We start from the raw sequence: 20822 nt of genomic DNA, 5'->3' as shown, positions 1-20822 counted from the left end.
TTTTAATGTTCTCAATGAGTTCAGGGGGGAAAAACTCCAGCCAGATAGAACAATCTTGGCCTTGTGTCGTGATTCTATCTCTCTTCCTTCCTTCAGTACTAGATGGAACTACTGTAAGACATTATCGCATCATCACCAACGAAGGTGGGCAATTTTCCCTGAATGTAAGCATTCAATTTCCCAGTCTGAAAGAGCTGGTGGAATACTACAGATTAAATTATCTTCGGCCAGATCTCCAATTAACTATACCTTGTCAGAAAGTAAGTGACTTCAAGTGAATAATTGCAACATGATTAAAATGTAAACAAATTTAAAGTCTTTTTGGAATAAGAAGTGTCAGCCTGGCAATAATTCAATGTCGAACACATCAAGGACTATAGATATTCTTTGTTTGCAGACAAAGCTTGGCAGACATCAGACTGTTGTGAATGGAAATAAATTGGTCTGGAGGTACAAGATTCACCTTGTCTGATGGTGTGGAATAAATCTAATTATTGGATATTGCTGGCAAGGTGCATCAGATGTCAGAAAATCATTCAGTGAAGCTTACGGTGGTTTAGCTTTCAAGAAACTCCATTCCAGACCAAAATATATACAATCTCCCCCAGTATGCCAGCCTGTGAAACCAAATTAATTTCACTTCCATTTTCTTTCTGTATTGTTAAAGTACCCCCAGCAAATTGTGTACATGAGCAAACACATCACCATTCTGCTCACTGCAACCGTAGAAACTTAATTTTGCTTGAGAGAATTTTACATTAGAAATCCTTCTTGAACAATAATAAAATAAATGAAGTCTTCCTTTTTGTATCCGGTGCACCTATTTACCAAGCTATGAATCCCATGAGCTTTGCTACTTATCAGCTTGCCTTGACACTTTCAAACTGTTGATCAACTCTGAATTTAGATCATGTTCTTCCTTTGCTCTGTTTCTCTCTTAGGTTTATCACTTCACATTTATCCACATAAAGTGCATTAGCCATATTTCTGATCATTTCACCAAATGTTCATATCACCCTGAAATCTGGAACTCTCCAGCTCACTGCAAAAAACCAAGAACTCACTAGCAAACCTTTGGGTTCCAAGCATATTTCTCCCTTGAACTGATGTACTGGCCTTCCTTGTGAACCTGCAACCCTAACACTACCATTTAAACCAAACTGCCATGAATAAACAATGATAAACTGATAACTTAAATTCAAACCTATTCCCTTCAAATTTATAATACTTATCTAAGAGTGTCTGAATATATCTCACTTTTGAAATTCTGCAGAATGGAACAATAGAGAACAATAATGCTCTTTAAATTAAATGTTTGTGAATATTTTCCAATCAACCATTTGTTTATGAACTGCTTTTAATGGCTGTTGTAGTCAACAACTATTTTTTTTAATGAATAAGGATTGCAGTTTAAAAAAAAACACAATAAACCCCCTATTATCCAGAATTCAAGAAACCAGCACCCCAAGCAACCGGCAAAAATGTTTTGAGAAAAATAAATAGATAGATATGAAACAAATAAGAATAAATAAAAATTTAAACTAAAAGTTTAAAATTGTAAAAGTAAATGTTCTCTGAAGCAACACATAAGCCTTGGGTCATGATGTGAGTAAATATTCAGCAGATCGAGTGCTTTGTTCGTGCTTTACTTGTAGCAGTTGTTTGAACAAAGATTGAATATAATGTGTTTGAATAACATGGCATTGCCCAGTATGATCTCCTTATTCCTGTTTAGTAAGAGTCTTTATCTTTATTAGTATATTGTTAAGTATATTAGTAAGGCATCTACCAATTTCCGTAGGTGCCGGATACCAGAGGTTTTACTGTGTCTTGGTATTGGTTTGTGTTGGTTTTCCTTGGGAGGAGCACCAGCACAACTTGTATGAATCAGTTTGTAGGAAATTAAACATAAGAATCAATGTTTACTAATTTTAAGGTCATTTTAATTTCATTCCTTTTTGTGCTTTGCATTTAAAGAAAAGTCAACCAAATATAAACGATTTGTCCCATTTGACTGTGGATAACTGGGAACGGCCTAGGACAGAGTTCACTTTTTCAGAAAAGCTGGGTTCTGGACATTTTGGAGAAGTGTATGCTGGATATTGGAATAATAGTGTTCGAGTAGCCATCAAGACAGTGGAAGTTGGTAAGGATTCATTGGAGGTGAACTGTGATTGTACGGGAAATGACATACATGCATGTACGCTAGTATATGACACTTTTACCATCGGAATAAGATTTTATCTTCCCTATCTATGTTTTGCAATCTTGTCTCAGGCTTCTCCTTGGACTCTTATTCTCCTGACAATCCAAGTTGTCCAACCTCTCCCGATTACTAGGAAGTAATGATATTATGTATTTTAGTTATGGGATTAGGTTTGGAGAGGGGGGGGGGGGAAGGAGCATTGAGAGGGTTTTTTTAAGTTAATTTTTAGGTTTTTTTTCAGCATATATTTGTTAACATTGTATTATGGTTATTTACTACTGGTTGTTATATTCTATATATGTTGATTAAATAAAATATTCAAAAAAAGAGAAATTATATCCCACTCTCATCTTATTTCCAAGAAATACAAAATACGAATTTGCCATATTTTATTGGAAAGATTCCACCTGTACAATTTAGAGGAAAATATCTACCAAGGGTTTGTTGGTTGAATCAGATACCCTCCGCAAATGTGTTAAAAATACTGAAGGCGAAAATTAAATCTACTTATCAATGAGGAGGCATCTGTATTGCTTGATGGTGAAGTAATTATACCTTAAAACTGGTTTTAAGGTAATGTCATGAAAAATAGAAACAGACTTTTTAATTTAAATTTTAGAGATATAGTTGAACCAATAGTGTCTATGTTCGTCAAAATAGATTTCAGGATAATCCCATTTCCTACTTGTAAAAACCAAGTGTAGTAAATAAAATCAGTTATGTTCAGTCAAACCGATTTGAGTATATGATATAAATAGAAACGAATATGGCTGGTAAGATTCACCAGAATGAGTAGCATATGAAAGGAAAACTTGAGTCAATATTTCAGGTTGAAGATGCCTCATCAGAATATAGTTTCAGGTAGAGTCTTCAACCCAAAATATTGATTTTGTTTTTCTTTCTGTGGATGCTGTCTGACCAACTGAGTGTTTCCAGCATTTTATGTGTTTTTTTTAAAAATTATAATATTACATATTTTCTCCCCCCAGGTTTAATGAATAAGAAAGAATTCCAGGCAGAGACACAGATTTTGAAGAAGTTACACCATCCGCATCTAATATCTCTTTATGCAATATGCACGACAGATGATCCTTTCTACATCGTGACTGAACTAATGAAATACGGCAGCCTGTTATGTTATTTACGAAGTTGAGTTGACATCCTTCTAATTTCTACCTGTGCTGTGTTTTTGGCTTCTTCCCAATGTAATGTAGACAATATCTGGATTCTGGAATTGTTAGTTTCTGGGTGGATGAAGGTCCTTCCTCATCCAGATGTGTCTTGCAATAGGTCTTAACGTGAGCATCCACCATGAGCATCCACCAGGCCATTACTTAAGTCATTCCAGCACTTTCCTTCTAAGACTCAATAAGCCAAGCAGTCTTTCTCTTTCTTTTACAATGCAAACCATTCATTCAGCTGGAAGAAGAACCGCTAACCTTTATTTAAAATACACAAGCCAATTGTTGATTAATCTCTTCTGCCAGATGACACAATTCTGGAATTGCACATTTTAAAGCTGAAATAATCTACAGGGAGTGATAGGCCTTCTACTGATTTCTATGCTTCTACCAAACTCACAGAAATGGGTGTGTGTTTGCTTTTCCTGTTGCTTCTTCTCAATGTGACCTCAGCCTTTGCAACATAACCTTTGGAAAACTGCTAACATTTGGCAAAGGATACAATGGATAAATGACCATCTTGAATGGCTCTGGGCCCATAAAAACCAGCTGCAAACTGCAACATCATGGCAGGGAATGGAGCAGAGAGGCGGAGAGCAGATATACTGATCCAGGCCTTGTGCATGGCAAGGATGGGTAGAAAGGTGCTGTCTTCCTACGAGAGGTCACTCCGTTTGTGTTCAAAAGTGGCATAGTTGCCCCCTTGGGATGGACCTGAGCAGGAGTACTAACCTGTTATAGCACAGAATCCTTGGACTGTTGCATAACATTGCAAACCCTCTTACACATCGTCATCTTAACCTTGCCTGCTGGGTGCAGTTTGAGCTTTCCCGACATGCAGAAATTTCAAAGGAGGTTCTGACACAAATCACAAGATTCTGGCTGCAAAGCTTGCAAATGGAGCTGGGCCCCGATCCATGCAGCTAAAGATGCGCTCCAATCTTTGGGCAAAGCTCGAGAATAAATTGTTGTCAAACTCTTTCATGCTCTTCAGTTTGAATGTGAGATTTGCGGTTGGCTTCCCAATGAGCGAAGCAAGTCCTTTCAAATGTTTCTGCAGCGATCCCAACCTAACTGCTCTGCTTCTGTGCAACCAAGCTCTCCAAACAACTGGCACTTTGGAGTCCTTGACACTATATCCAGTACCTAATCATCTACCAAGCACTGTTCTGTCCTTCAACATTCAGTTGGTTTGATTTCATTTTTAACTGCATTGTGCACAAGAAAAATTCTAAATATTTTTAAATACCATAGTGTTTCTGATAGGATGAAACCTTATGGATAAACTGTAAACAAGGTTGTCTGTTCAGTGAATGAATGGGAACAGTGAGAGAGACAAAAAGAACGATGTAGAGTGGCAAAATGCAAAGCAGAAAGACATGTCTGGAATCTAAAGCAAACATACAAAAAGTTAGTGGAACTCAGTGAGCTGAGCAACATGAGGGAAAGCAAAGGGATGGTCGACATTTTGGGTTGGGACCTTGCATCAGGACTTCTACCCCCCACCTATTAGTCCTGATGTGGGGACTCAATCTAAATCCATCTCTTTTACCTCCCTCGATGCTGCTCTACTAGTTTCCCCCCACCACCCCCCCCCCCCATCTCAGATGGGAGGCTGATACAGACAGAAATCAAGTTAGCTGTAGTTATAAAGCTCAACACCAAGTCCAGCAGCTGCAGTGTGTCCAGACAGAAGAGGAAATTCAAAGTTGTGTTGAGCCTGATTTAACAATTCAGGAGGCTACAAACTGATAGGGCACAGCAGAAGTGGGCTGGAGAGAGCACCAGGCATCATGAAGTTCAGGGGCATCGCTGAAGGATCCTGCAAACCATTTGGTTTCTCCAAGTGAGAAGTGTCTAAACTTAGAAGCAATGGGTTTAAGGCAAGGGGCGGGAAGTTTAGAGGGTGTCTGAGGAAGAATTATTTTTACCTGGGGGTGATTGGAAATGATAATGTGCTGCCTGGAAGGAGGGGGGGGGGTGTGAAGGCAGGTATTTAAGAATGATAGCGCCAGCAATCGAGGTTTAACTTCGGTGCCATCTGTAAGGAGTTTGTATATTCTCTCTGAGTCTGTATGGGTTTCCTCCCACCTTTCAAAACAGACTGGGATTACAGGTTAATTGGGTGTTATTGGGCGGCACGGCCACAGAGGGCGAAAGGGCCTGTTACTGTACTGCAAGTCTAATTTCTTTTAAATGCAAAGCAATATTAAAAATTTTTAAATATCCATAGAAGCAATGAATTACCACAGGCTAATAACTGAAAATGAGATTAGAATAGGTGGGTAGTTAATGGTCACTATGGACAAGATGGGTCAAAGGGCCTCTTCTGTGCAGTTCTGATTTTATTTCTATGCTGTATGACTAAATGAGAAGACAATACTTATGGCAAAATCAATTTTTCTGCTCTCTCAGGCAAAGAAGGATCCCAGATGAACTTCAAACATTTACTGGACATTGTAGTCCAAGTAGTGGAAGGAATGACGTATCTGGAATCAAAAAATTATATCCATCGTGATTTGGCTGCAAGAAACGTTCTGCTTGGAGATAACTTCACTTGCAAAATTGCTGACTTTGGATTAGCAAGAATTGTTAGGGTAATACCCATTTTCTTTCATTTCATCAATGTTCATACCAAAGAGGGCATTAGATTTGTTAATCACCTCTGCATAGAATGTAATGGACAGCTGTTAACAGCTGAAATGCAATCATATTTAGTTTTTAAAATATGAACTTAAAAGTCCAAATTCACATCTGAGAACTGTTACAAATACTCCAGAAACACTAAGTCCGTTTGCCAAAAATGAATACTATTATATGATGGCTGAGGAGAACCATTCATCCATCCAAACATTTGCTAAAGTGCCACAATTTCTGTTTTTGGTGTTGGCCATTCTTGGTCTGTAGAAATACTTCCCGATATCAGTCGTAGTATTGTCTTTCACCAGTTTCAACTTGCATTCCTAACATTTAATTTAAATTCTTTTTGTAGATTGTTCCCTCAAGTATTTTGAATACTTTCAAAAAGACCATTTGTCCAACAATGAATATCTAAAGTTTGAAAGTCATTATTTTTTCCCCCGAACCTTCCATGGAAGTTCATTCTCACCAGTGGGCAGTGGAGGCCCTTTCATTCAAACCAGAGGTTGAAAGGTTTTTTTTGCTTTTGGAAGGCTCAAGTGATTATGGAGAAAGGGCAGGAGAATCACACTAAGGTAGCTTGTTAAATTAAAATGCAAGTTGTGTTCTCCTGTTTGGGATTGGACAATTTTTGACTTCCTCTCATCTTGTTCAATTGACTTATATTCAGGTTCAGTAATATTTCTTGCAGATTTATTGGTTTTGAGAAACCAGTCCCTCATATCCTAAAACATATTTCCAGTGGTTTTTGGTGATTGTATTGCTGTTTACTTCCTGAATGCCTTGGATGAACTTTCATTCACAACAGATACAAGGACACACTAGTTCACATCCCTGTCTTTGAACTATGAAATCTTCATACATACTATATTCTCCTTATTGCTGTTTTTCTTCACATGAAATGTTATCCCTGATCTATTCATATAAATAGTTCCAATAGCCTTTCTACAAAGGATACTGTTCCAGAAATTGGTTTTGAACAAATACGATACAGGCCTTCTGAGGGATTGGAGCAATTGAGTTGTCTGGGACTGTACTTGTTTGAATTTAGAAAAATGAGAGGGGATCTTATAGAAAATAATAAAATTACACCAATAAGATAGAGATAGGCAAGTTGTTTTCCATTGGTGGGTGAGACTAGAACTAGGGGACATAGCCTCAAGGTTCAGGGTACTGGGGGCCTAACCTTTTATCCAGGATCGTCATCTGTCATTGTTTGGAATCTTCCAGTTTCAGAATAATTTTAAAGAAATTATTTAAGAAATAATTATTTAAGAAAATGCAATGTTGCATAAAAAATTGCACAAAATGAGACCATAAAATGGATTAGGCTAGGAGGATACGAGGGAGGAAACGTAATATTGATTGGAGGAGGATGATAAAGGGTCCAATTTTCACCCTTTGTCTATTGATCTCCTTCCCCCGACCTTTCTTTCATTCTCCTCCAGCCTTTTAATTCAGGTTCCTGCCTGCTTTTTACTCATTCCTTGAAGGGCTCAGGCTTGAAACATCAGTTATAATTCTTTACTTTCCATGGACACTGTGAGACCTCCAGCATTTCTGTGTTTTCACGTTTAAAATAAGATGACTTTAATAACTGCACTTCAGTTAAAAAGCTCTGGCGTGTGTGTGAGACAGAGAGAGGGAAGCACACACACATAGATTTGCTTCCTATGGAAAAGGTACTAATGTCAAAGGGAACGCAGATGCCTCTCTTTACTATCAACAGCAAGGTGAAAATAAACTGCTAACATTGAGAGCAATTAGCACATCAACTTCTTTTTTTACACACTCTTGCTCTGATCCAATGCAGGCACGGATGAGTATTGAGCCCCAACCCCCATCTCATCTCATCAAGTGAGATGTGTATCAAGTTCACGGTTTTCTCTTTTAAGGATGGAAGGAAGGCTAAGTTATTCACACAGAAAAACAGCATTGATCATAGATTCCCCACTTGGTATCATCCAAATCCAAGAACACAGTGTGTCAAAAGGCAGTTTTCGATGAAGTAATGCCCAGAAAGTCTGTTTCTCTCATTTTTGAGGTTGTCTACAGATGTTGGGTGCTGAGCCAATGCCAGATCACTAGTATGGTTCCTCTCCTTAGAGATGGTCGATCTTGACCTGCATATTGACAGGCAGGAACTGTTCATGGTGCTCTCAGTTCCTGTCATTTGTACAATCTTTTTATATATAGTGGGAGAGGGAGCAGCCTAAATGGGGGCATGATTGCACAGTGATTGTCATGACCACAGATAGCAGCATCTAGTGCACAGAGCGGTTATCCTCACCATTTGCTACCTGTCTACAAAAGGGCAGCACTTGTAAATTAAATAGGGAGAAGTTACTCTCAATAAATCTTGCAATGAGGACCAGTTAATTCATGTGTTGTTCCCAACTTGCTGATCAATTTGCCCCTCGTTTAAAGCAAAGATTATAGGTCAAAACCTTTTCATCCAATTTCTACTAATAAGGTAGAATGGACAATAGGCAACATTCTACTTTTGGGTGATGTTTTCAGTCCAATTTGCTGATCAACAGGGCTTCCACTGAAGATGAACGCAAGCACTTTGGAGTACAGGTACCTACTCTATTGACCTAGCATGCATTATTTAATCAGAAAGATGATGTGCCTGTTTTTCTTATTTAATCCAATTTATTCCCCAAAAGTATCTTGGAATAGCACTGCCACCTAGTGGTTACGTCCTGTTGCGGATAAAATCTGGAACCAGGAAAACATTTAATTGTCCTGACACTAGAGATGTAATTTGTCATAAAAGATGCATCTCTAAGCATGGGGTCATAAGTAACTGGCCTTAACACAATATTTCTACAACTTGGTTTGAATTTAGAAGTAATGACATTTCATCATAACATTATAATCATTATAATGGAGTGTGTTGGGAACTTTCCTTTTTTATATGAAATATTGAGACTTTTTTTTCTCAAATCCAGGATGACATTTATGTGTCACAGTCCAATATAATTCCATATAAATGGACAGCCCCAGAAGCGATTGAACATGGTTATTTCTCTGTGAAGTCTGACGTGTGGTCTTTTGGAATTCTTCTTTATGAAGTAGTCACTTATGGTAAAACCCCTTACGCAGGTAAGCTTTGTATTTAGAGTGCCCTCCATAATGTTTGGGACAAAGCCACTTTTTTTCCCCTCATTTCCCCGTGCTGCACAATTTCAAATTTGAAATCAAACAATTCACATGTAATTAATATGCACATTCCAGATTTTATTGCAGGTTATCCGTGTACAATTTGGTTTGACTATTGCTGTGTCAGGAAGATTATCAGGTTTGGTGGATTCACAGAGACAAGTCTGGACACAAGTGATACAATCACTTGGCATTTTTACACAGAAACTTTGGAATTATTCTGAAAAAAAAAAATTAGTAGACTTACCTCTGGTGTGTCCCAATGTGGTTGTCTATACAGGGGTACTTTTATGCTCCTTCCTGTGTTGCAGAGTTTGTCGGTGGTTGGGGGGGGGGGGTTGGGGGAGGAGAAATGTCTTATTTATTAGGGCTGCTTCTCATGGAGTGGCTGTGGTCAATTTACACTGCACCTGTAGGGGTGCAAGTGGAAAAATTACAGGATGGAATTTTCATTTTAAAATTTTCCACTTTTCAGTGGCTATGTAAAATAGCCTACACTTAACTTTAACCACAGACAGGGACTTTCACACATACTCCTGGTTCCCCATACCAACAGGTGTGCAGCTCTCTGCAAGCACTGATCTAGCCGTGTGGTGCACATCTTCCAGCAATGTCCACAGTAGTAACCTAGTGTGGAATGACATCTGGGCCTTGAACCATTAGGCAGAAAGAATGTCCTATGCATTGATGTTTTGTATAGTTCTGACCCTATGTATTTTGAACTTGCCAGAGGGAAGGTGTGCACTAATGAGTTGCCGGAGTTCAACCATGATTGGCAGGTGATGTGAAATCTGAATAAGTTTTATACAGGACATGTGACCACTACAAATAACAAACAGTAGATTTTAGTCTTCCTAAGGTTTGGTTGATGGTCTATGGTTGCATAGTTTAAAACTACAAGCAAAAATAATTTTATTTTGCATAAAACTTGTAATGTTAAATGATCTTGCTGCAGGTCTGAAAAATAATGAAGTTGTGAGTATGATCTTGCAAGGTTACCGAATGCCTTGCCCCAGTGGATGTCCATGGAAGTTGCATGACATAATGATGAAATGCTGGAATGACAGAGCATCACAGCGGCCAACGTTTGCAAATTTGACAGAAGATCTGCTAGAATTGTGAGGAGAGGGAGAGGGGTGATTCCCAAACACACTGCTGTTTCCTCCCCTTTTCACTTTCTTCAACACGCTGCCCACTAGATGGTGCTATTCCATTCCAACTCTTCCCACCACATTCTTAAATGCCTCTGGCACCTCTACAACTCTTTCTACACAATTAAACCTCACATTCCACCAATACACAAGGTTTCGGTCACCAGTTCGCCCACTCAGCTGCTCTGCTTCAACTTCATTTCTTAATCTTCTTTCATTAGGTCACTTTTAATGCCAAATGCTCTAGTTCTTTTGCTTAAACTTCCTGCAATAGGCCTAGTCTTAGTAATCCATCCAAAAATGGAAATATAAATCTAGTCATCAGCCCCTATTGTTCCACAATTAATTCCCTCAAGCATGCTTCCTGACATTGGTCATGTAAAACCCGTCAGACAGTTGCTCAACCTCATCTTTCCAGCCTGACAACTGAATGCCTGCCAAGCATACTACTCAGCATGCATTTTGGCAGAACTAATTCCAGTGTATACTTTGTCCCCTATGTTAAGGCGGAAAAGCATCTCAAAGATTAGAACATAGATTATAGCACTTGTTCTGAAATACAAACCCAGTCCACAATAACTAACCCTTCCCTATCACATGATCATGACCCTTCATTTTCTTACGTCCATGTGCCTCTCTAAGAGCCTTTTAAATGGCCCTATCACAGCAGGCTCCACCATCACCCCAGCAATGCATCCACCACTCTGTGTTAAAGTACTTGCCTCCTCCCCTCACCTCAAAGCAATGTCCTCTAGTATTTGCGCCTGGGGGAAAAAGGGTGTTAGCTGTCCACCCTCCCTCTGCCGCTCATAATCTTATATACCTCTATTAAGTTTCCTCTCATCCTTCATCACTCCAAAAAGAAACGTCCTAGCTTGATCGTTAAACATGATCTCTATTCCAGGCAGCGTCCTGTTAAATCTCCTCGCTAAAGCGACTACATTCCTCCTGTAATGATACAACTAAAACTTCACACAATCCTCCATGTGGTCTAATGAGAGCATTCTTTGGCTTGGCTTCGCGGACGAAGATTTATGGAGGGGGTAAAAAGTCCACGTCAGCTGCAGGCTCGTTTGTGGCTGACAAGTCCGATGCGAGTTGTAAAATCACCTCACAGATCTTGCACTCAATCCCTCTACTTATAACCATTTACGGAGCGGAAACAGGCCATGTCGGCCTTTCGAGTCCACACCAGTTCACTAGAACAACTCCACTAACTCAAACCTCCTGCTCACCGCCAATAACCCTCCGACCCCCTCACCTTCACGAACACATCCAACCTTCTCAAATGACAGAAGGGACCCTGATGCAACTATCTCATTCGGAAGTTCATTCCATTCTGCCACCACTCACTGAGTGAAAAAACCACCTCTAATATTTCTCCTAAAGTGTTGCCCCCCTTACCCTTAACTCATGGCCTCTTGTTCCAACCTCCCCTGCCCTCAGGGGAAAGAGTCGGTTTATGTCTAGTCTATCTATTCCTTTCATAATTTTAGTTACCTCTATCAAGTCCCCTCTTAGTCATCTACATTCCAATGACTAAAATCCCAGTCTCCTTAATCTCTCCCTGTAAGCCAGGCAACATCCTTGTCAACCTTCTCTGCACCCTCTCTACCTTATCTATATCCATTTTATAATTTGGAGACCAGAACTGAGCACAGTACTCCAAACCTGGCCTCACCAATGCCTTAAACAGCTGCAGCATCACCTCCCAGCTCCTATACTCTATACTATGATTTATGAAGGCCAGCATACCATAATGCCTTCTTAACCACCCTGTCTACATGGGAATCCACCTTCAGTGAACTCTGTACCATAACCCCCAGGTCCCTTTGCTCCTCTGCGTGCCTCAGTGCCCTCCCCTTAACTGTATATCCTGTTCTGGTTATTTTACCAAAATGCAACACCACACTTATCTACATTGAATTCTATCTGCCATCTTCCAAACAAATTAAATCCTTCTGTAATCCAAGAAAATCTACCTCACTATCCACCACTCCCCCTATTTTCATATCATCGGCTTATTTGCTTACCCAGTTAACCACACTCGCCTCTAAATCATTAATATAAATGATAAACAACAAGGGACACAGCACCGATCCCTGAGGCACCTCGCTTGTCACAGGCTTCCAACCTGACATACAGTTGTCCACCATGACTCTCTGCTGTCTATCTCCCAGCCACCTCTGAACCCATGTCACAATCTCTCTGCTAATTCCTAGTGACTGAACCTTCCTTATTAACCTTCCATGCACAACCTTATCAAAAGCCTTACTAAAATCCAAATAGATCACATCCACCTTTTTTGTCACTTCCTCAAAAAACTCAACAAGGTTTGTCAAACATGACTTTCCTTTTACAAATCCATGCTGGGTACCCCTAATCAATCCCTGCCTATCCAGATAGGCGTGTATACTATCTCAAAGAATACCCTCCATAACCTTCCCCACCACCGAAGTCAAACTTACTGTCCGATAATTACTTGGCCTACACCTACTGCCTTTTTTGAACAATGGAACAACATTTGCAACCCTCCAATCCTGTGGTACCACCCCCTCCTCCAGTGATCTTTGAAAAATCACTGTCAGTGCCCCCGCTATTTGTTCCCTGACCTCAAAGTCCTGGGGAAAATCCCATCAGGACCAGGAGACTTATGCACCTTAATTGACCCTAGAAGCTCCAAAACTCTCGCTTTACTAATCCCTATCCTTTCCATAACTAAGCCCTTTGCCTCTCTTATCTCAGAGCCCAATGTCCTTTTCCCTCATGAATACAGACGAGAAAAAATTGTTCAATATTTCTCCCATCTCATACGGTTCCTGACATAGTTCACCGGTCCCATCATCCAGTGGACCTATTCTATCTTTTACTGTTCACATATCTGTAAAAACCCTTAGGAATCACCTTCGCCTTATTAGCTATGGACTCCCCATACCTTCTTTTTGCCTTTCTAATTTCCCTCTTAATGTTCTTCCTGCAATCTAAGTAACGACCATACATCTCTTCAATTCCTTGTTTTTTATATTTGGTATAGGCCTCCCTCTTGTCCCGAACCAACTTCTTAATTTCACCAGAAAACCACGGCTCCCTTGAACCTTTAGTCTTCCCCTTCAGTCTGACTGGAAGATAAAGATCCTGTACTCTCAAAATCTCACCCCTAAATGCCCCCCAAATTTCCTCTACATCCTTTCTGGCAAAAAGATCAGCCCACACAACTCTCTGCAAATCCCTTCTCATTTCTCCAAATCTGGCTTTCCCCCTCTCGAAGACCTTCAACCTCAGACATGACCTATCCCTTTCCATCATTAAGCTAAAGCTAATGGCCCCATGATCACTGGATCTGAAGTTCTCTCCAATGCTTACCTCTGTCACCTGCCCCGTTGCATTCCCAAACAACAGATCCAACACCGCTCCCCCTCTAGTTGGCGTCTCAACATATTGCTGCAAAAAGCAATCCTGAACACAATGCATAAAAACTAATCCATCCTGCCCTTTTACTGACTGCATTACCCAATCTATATTTGGAAAATTGAAATCCCCACTCTATTTCTTCTGCACACCTCACCTATTTCCTTGCACATTTACTCTTCTAGTTCCCTTTCCCCATTTGGAGGCCTATAAATATACCCCTATAATAGTAACTTCACCCTTCTTATTTTTCAGCTCTACCCACACTGCCTCCCTTGATGAGCCCTCCAGTCTACCTTGTCTCAGCACTGCTGTAATATCCTCGCTGACAAATAATGCCACACCTCCCCCTCTTAATCCACCAACTCTGTCACATCTAAAGCAGCAAAATCCTGGAACATTCAACTGCCAGTCACAACCTTCCTTTAACCACATCTCACTGAAGAGTCACGTGATGGAGTAGTGGCCAGTAGGAGAATACCAGCCCTCTCCAGAAAAGAAGAAATAAAGTGAAGAAAACACAAAGTTCAAAAAACACAAAACACAACAAATAAAAGATAAAAGTGTGGAGAAAAGAAAGAAAATGGCACCCAAGAAGGAAAAAGCAAAAACAACGGGAAAAAAGACGCCGGAAGAGAAAGGAGAAGGCCTTACCTGCATGAAGAGGCAGGGAGCTTCCATGGAGAGAGGAGCACGGTCCCCGAGGTTAGTGGCAACCCCGCAGAGTTGCGACCTCAGGACTGCAAAAATGGCTCTGAGCCAAACAGAAGTGTGCAATGCGCACTCCAAGGAAAAGGCAGACAGGAGGGGGGCCCAGCTGTGGAGTGAACTTACACAGCAAGACCAGCTAAGAGATGCCCGACAGCAGGGCTCTCAGCTGGAAGAAGAGGAAAGCGACAGGAAAGGGAGTGATAAGAAAGAAAAACAACAACAGGAAGCCCGACAGATAACTAGCCCAGAAGAAGAGGACCAACAGTAAGAAGCTATGCAAAAAAAAAACACCCAACAAACTGAGGCAAGCAGCTCAACAAGAAAGTTAGAAGAGACACAGATACAAGGAAGAGAAGTAGAAGACACAAACACGGGTGCAGACACAGAAGAAGACAACCAAGCTCTGCACAGAGGAATAGAAGGTAAAATAGATGGACAGTACATAGATAAAAAAAATTCAAGAACAAATGAAAGCATTAAAAATGGTTGACATTAGAATTTAGTGAAATTAAAAGAAAAATGAAAAGTACAGAAGAAAAAGTGAGTAGAATAGAGCTGGTCATGACAGAAATAGGGAAAAGATTAGAAAATGTGGAAGAACGAGAAATGGCTGTAGAAATGGAAGTGAATGACTTAAGAAGAAAATTGGAAGAAAGTGACAAAAAAGTTAGTGTCACAAGAGTTGTTAGCTCAGAAGATGGATACAATGGAAAACTATAGTAGGTGAAACTACATAAAGATAGTGGGCCTAAAGGAAGATGAAGGCGGCACAAATATGAAAGAATTTATAAAAGAATGGATCCCAAAGGTCCTGGGAATGACAGGAATACAGGAAGGAATGGAAATAGAAAGGACACACAGAACACTAGCCCCAAAACCACAGTCACAACAAAAACCAAGATCCGTTTTAGTAGAATTTCTGAGATACACGATAAGAGAAAATATACTGGAGAGGGCAAGGAATAAAATCAGAGAAGACAAAAAACCATTGGAATACAAGGATCAAAAAATATTTTTTTACCCAGACACAAGTTTTGAACTCCTAAAGAAGAGGAAGGAGTTTAACACAGCAAAATCGATCCTATGGCAAAAAGGCTATAAATTTATGTTAAGATATCCAGCTGTGCTTAAAATATTTATCCCGGGGGAGCAAAACAGACTGTTCTTGGATCCTGAGAAAGCACGAGAATTTGTAAAATGCCTGCAGGACAGAAGGAGAGATGAAGAGATGCAACAAGAACAAAGAATGATGACAAACTACATATAAAGATGTAAAAAATAATGTACAAGTAAGAACTAAAATGAAGTAAGGGAGAGGAAAAAGGAGGGTGAGCTTTGTTAAATGTGAAGATAAAAGTCTTTTCTGGAGGGGGTTGGTGGGAGAGAATAACAGTCATTGCGAAATCAGTTGACGCTTGCGAGCGGGTTCGCAATCCAAATGGAGAGGGAAGTTGTGGTTGCCCAGCAAGGGACAAGGGGCAACTCAGAGAGGGGGGGGGGGTTGAAACACTTGGGGTTAAGGGAATTTTAGATGTGGGAGTTGTTGAAGTATTTTATGTTTTAGAAGTGTTGTCATACATTGAGTTCAAAAAGGGAAAACTGAGAGATGAAAATGGGGAAAAGTGGTGGTGAGGAAGTGGAAATGAGGTGTAAACAGAGTATGAGATGGCCATGTTGAACCATATGACTATAAATATTAATGGAATACATATTCAAATTAAAAGGAAGAGGCTATTAAATTTACTGAAAAAAGAAAAAATAGATATGGCATTTGTGCAGGAAACGCATCTAACTGAAGTGGAACATAATAAATTAAGGAGAGACTGGGTAGGGCACGTAACGGCAGCATCATATAATTCAAAAGCCAGAGGAGTAGCTATATTAATCAATAAAAATGTACCAATCAAAATAGAGGAGGAAATAATAGATCCAGCAGGGAGGTATGTAATGATAAAATGTCAGATATATTCAGAATTCTGGAATTTGATCAATATATATGCACCTAATGAAGAGGATCAAAAGTTTATGCAAGATTTTTTTTTAAAGATTGTAGATACGCAGGGGAATATATTGATAGTGTAAGGTAAAAACATCATGAGTTTGGACCGGAGAAGGAGTCACCCAGTACTAAGGAGTAACAGGATGCAGGTGTGACCTTGTACGCTCAAGATAAGTGTGGCAATAACAAGATGATGTGCAGCAGACTAACAGAGAAGGGTAGCAACAGCTTATTCATTGGACAATGTAATGGTATGATAATTTACTAAGTGCGTGTCCTGGGGTATTAAAAAAAAAACACCACTTGCTGATATCGTTAGAATGCGCCTTCTCCAACTAACACTGTTAGTTGTAAGTGTTACAATCCGGTAATAAAGAACCTTGATTTCGACTCAGTCTGGTGTCTGACTCACTCATTCTCGAACAAAGCAGACCTAACAATTGGAAGGGATTTTAATCTTAATTTGGACCCAAAGTTGGATAAAACTGGACAAAAGACAAGCAAAAAGAATAAAGTGGCCAAATTTATGGTTAAATAAAGCTAAATTGCTATCTGATCATTCAGCCCTGTTATTATCAATAGAACTGGAGGACATCCCACCAAGAACATATAGATGGAGATTAAACTCCATGCTACTTAAAAGACAAGAATTTAGAAAATTTATTGAATGTCAAATTAGAATGTACTTTGAAATAAATATGGAATCAGTGAAAGACAAATTTATATTATGGAATGCAATGAAAGTCCTTCATTAGAGGGCAGATGATAAAGTTGTGTAACTAAGATGAAAAAGGATTACAATCGGGAAATAGAACAGTTGGAAAGGGAAATAGTAAGTACAGAAAAAGAACTAGCAACAAGGGAAGATACAACAAAGAGAATTGGCAGACAAAAAAAAGAAACATTACAAACATACAAGGTGGAGAAGAACATAATGAAAATAAAGCAGAAGTATTATGAGCTAGGAGAAAAAAACCACACAAAATATTTGCCTGGCAACTTAAAAAACAAGCTGAAAGAACTGTATTGGCATCAAGGAAGGACAAACAAATTGCATATCAACCAACAGAGATTAATGAAAACTTTAAGGAATTCTATGAACAATTATTCCGAACTGAGAACGATGGGAAAGAAGACAAAATAGATGAGCTTTTAACTAATATTGAACTACCAAAATTGCAAGGAGGAGCAAAACAAATTGATAAAACCATTTGAAATAGAGGAAATACAGGATATATTAAAAAAGCTGCCGAACAATAAAATGCCTGGAGAGTATGGACTCCCAATAGAATTCTATAAAACATTTAAAGAGTTATTAATTCCTCCTCTCCTGGAAGTAATGAACCAGATAGAAGAAACACAAAACTTGCCAGATTCATGTGAAACAGCAATAACGACAGTAATACCAAAGACGAGGAAAGATCCACCAACACCAGCATCATATCGACCAATATCTCTACTTAATTCAGATTATAAGATAATAGCAAATCTATTAGCAAACAGATTGGCCGACTGTGTACAAAAATAGTAAAACAAGATCCAACTGGATTTATTAAAAGATGAACAGCGGACAATGTCTGTAAGTTCATTAATTTAATCCATGCAGTACAAGGAAATAAGATACCACCAGTGGCTGTTGCTTTAGATGCAGAAAAAGCCTTTGACAGTAGAATGGAATTATTTATTCAAAGTATTACAGAGGTTCAACCTACCAGAAAAATATATTAATTGGATTAAAGCATTATATAAGGGACCATTGGCGAAGGTGACAGTAAATGGATATGTATCAAACCAATTTAAATTAAGCAAGTCAAGTAGGCAGCGATGTCCACTATCTCCCTCACTGTATAAAATCACTTTATTTGCAAATGACATCATAGTATACTTAACAGAACCAGAAATATCAATAAAAGAACTACATAAGAAATTGAAGGAATATGGAGAAGTATCGGGGTACAAGATCAACGCAAATAAAAGTGAAGCGATGCCAATGAATAATGCGGATTACACAGAGTTTAAAAAAAGAAATGGCAAACACAAGCAATCAGATACCTAGGTATTAGGTTAGATAACTTAAGCCACCTGTACAAACTAAATTATCAGCCACTAATAAAGAAATTGCAGGAAGACTTAGAACATTGGAAAGAATTGCCACCAACATTGATAGGGAGGGTAAATTGCATTAAAATGAATGTCTTCCCAAGGATACAATACTTATTTCAATAGTTACAATTCCCTAAACAGAGAAATTCTTCAGTGAACTAAAGAGAATAATAAGGAAATTCTTATGGAAAGGGGGGGGGGGGGGGGAAACCGAGGATAATGCTAGATATATTAACAGAGTGGTACAAACAAGGTGGTTTGCAGCTACCAAACTTTAAAAATTATTATAGAGCACCACAATTAAGGTATATATCAGATTTTTAATCAAACAAGGGAAAAACCAGATTGGACCAAGATAAAGCTAGATAAAAAGGGGAGAAGGTGCCAGAACATATACTTTATAAGTGGGATGAAAAACTGGTGCAATATAAAAGTTCACCAGTACTGCATCATTTACTCAACATATGGAAGAAGATTCACGTAGAAAGGAAAAAAAATTACCAACTACCAAAATTATTATTGACGCAAAATCAACTAATCCCTTTCACAATAGATAACCTTTCCTTTCGAGAATGGGAGAGAAAAGGAATTAAAAGAATAGAAAATTGTTTTTTGGGAAATAATTTATTAACATTTGAACAAATGAAGTACAAATATGTATCCTTGGGAAGACATTCATTATACTCATGGTATAATGTTTGCATACCACCAACTGAAAACCTACTTAAAGGACAAATTGGGAAACAGACTGAGATTACCAGAAGGAAGTAGCTTTGAATATGTGATTACAGAAACAATGATAATAAGATTTATAACAAACATGTACATCAAGCTGCAAGAGAAAGAAAATGACGAAGCTATAAACCTAAACAAAAGTGGGAAAAAGATTTAAACAAAGATAAAAAAAATGGAAAAAAAAACCACATCTCACTAATGGCCACAACATCATAATGCCATATGTCAATCCACACCTTTAGCTCATCCAGCTTCATTACTACACTCCACGCATTAAAATAAATACAACTCAGGGATCTCCTACATCCTATCTTCTGCATATTCTCCCCTCTTCCATTCTCACAATTTTCACATCTTTTTAACTACTTCCTGCTTTTCCTCCCTCAAATTATTCAAACTTGTTTCTTTCCTTAGCCTACTAACCTTCACCCTGCTGTCCTGCCTAACTTGAAACCCTGTCCCCAACCATACTAGTTTAAACCCCCCCTGACAGTCCTAGCAAATGCTCCCACCAGGAGACTGGTCCCTCTGGGATTAAGATGTAACTCATCATTACAGTATAGGTCCCATTTTCCCCAAAAAAGGTCCCAGTGGCCCAAGATCTTGAAACCCTGTCTTTCACTAAACCCCTTTAGCCACACGTTTAATCTCCACCCAATTCTATTTCTGCCCTCACTGTCACATGGCACAGGAAGCAATCCAGAGATTACCCTCATTAGTGGTCCTCCTTTTAAGCTCCCTACCCAACTCCCTATACTCATTCTGCCAGACTACTTCCACCTTCCTTCCAACATTATTGGTACCAACATGTACCACAACCTCAGGCTGTTCACCCTCCCCTTTTAGGATGTTCTGAATACGCATAGTCACATCCCGGACCCTGGCACCAGGAAAGCAAACCATCATCCGGTTTTCCTTATCGCGTCCACAAAAACCTCTGTCTGTCCTCCTAACCATTAAATCCCTTGTAACTATTGCCCTTTTCCTTTTATCCCTACCTTTCTGGGTCACAGAGGTTGACACCACACCTCTGCCCACCATAGTCTGACCATTCTCCTCCTCAGTACTCAAGGTGGAGTACCAACTTTTGAAGATTACAGACTCGGGTGCTTGCACATGAACCTGACCCTTCCCTTTCCCCCTCCTAATGGTAACCCTCCTCCCTGTGCGACCACCTGCCTGTAGCTCTTGTCTACGATAACCTCATTCTCCATAACCAGAGTGAGGTCATCGAACTGCAGCTCAAGTTCCCTGACTCGGTCCCTTAGACGCTGCAACTCAGCACACTTTGTGCACATGTGGATGACCGGGAGACATGAAGACACAACAAACCTTCTTAAGCACACCATCAAGAAGAAAATAGGAGCACAATGTACACCCAGTTGTTTTTGAAGCTCAATAAACACATTTTGGAAAAAAATATGCTTCTGTGGAAAATATTCATGTGGGAAAAGACCTATTGTTAAAAGCAGCCATTTTTATGGAGCAGATGCTGAAATCTTGAATAAACAATGAGAAGCTGG

General features: G+C 39.3%; 1 protein-coding gene and 1 long non-coding RNA gene across 3 annotated transcripts in view; one reads left to right on the top strand and one right to left on the bottom strand.

Annotated features, from left to right (window-relative positions):
• Positions 1–10876, bottom strand: part of LOC138735690 (uncharacterized) — a 48611-nt gene extending 37735 nt beyond the window's left edge. Inside the window, exon 1 of the long non-coding RNA XR_011339877.1 lies at positions 9440–10876. This is a non-coding gene — a long non-coding RNA (uncharacterized lncRNA). The remainder of the gene's footprint in view (positions 1–9439) is intronic.
• The window catches only part of LOC138735683 (protein-tyrosine kinase 6-like), a 34242-nt gene extending 17387 nt beyond the window's left edge, over positions 1–16855 (top strand). For both annotated transcript variants that reach the window (XM_069883889.1, XM_069883888.1), the window contains exons 3-9: positions 97–260; positions 1978–2146; positions 3196–3354; positions 5803–5984; positions 8982–9135; positions 10148–10310; positions 14007–16855. In XM_069883889.1, coding sequence (XP_069739990.1) covers positions 97–260; positions 1978–2146; positions 3196–3354; positions 5803–5984; positions 8982–9135; positions 10148–10310; positions 14007–14214 — 1199 coding nt within the window. In that variant the 3' untranslated portion in view covers positions 14215–16855. The remainder of the gene's footprint in view (positions 1–96; positions 261–1977; positions 2147–3195; positions 3355–5802; positions 5985–8981; positions 9136–10147; positions 10311–14006) is intronic.
• Positions 16856–20822: the final 3967 nt, after the last annotated feature.

This window comes from Narcine bancroftii, chromosome 6 (genome assembly GCF_036971445.1).
Source record: "Narcine bancroftii isolate sNarBan1 chromosome 6, sNarBan1.hap1, whole genome shotgun sequence".
NCBI lineage: Eukaryota > Metazoa > Chordata > Chondrichthyes > Torpediniformes > Narcinidae > Narcine > Narcine bancroftii.
The sequence above is the reverse complement of the archived record's forward strand: the minus strand, read 5'-3'. Positions and strand labels throughout refer to the sequence as shown.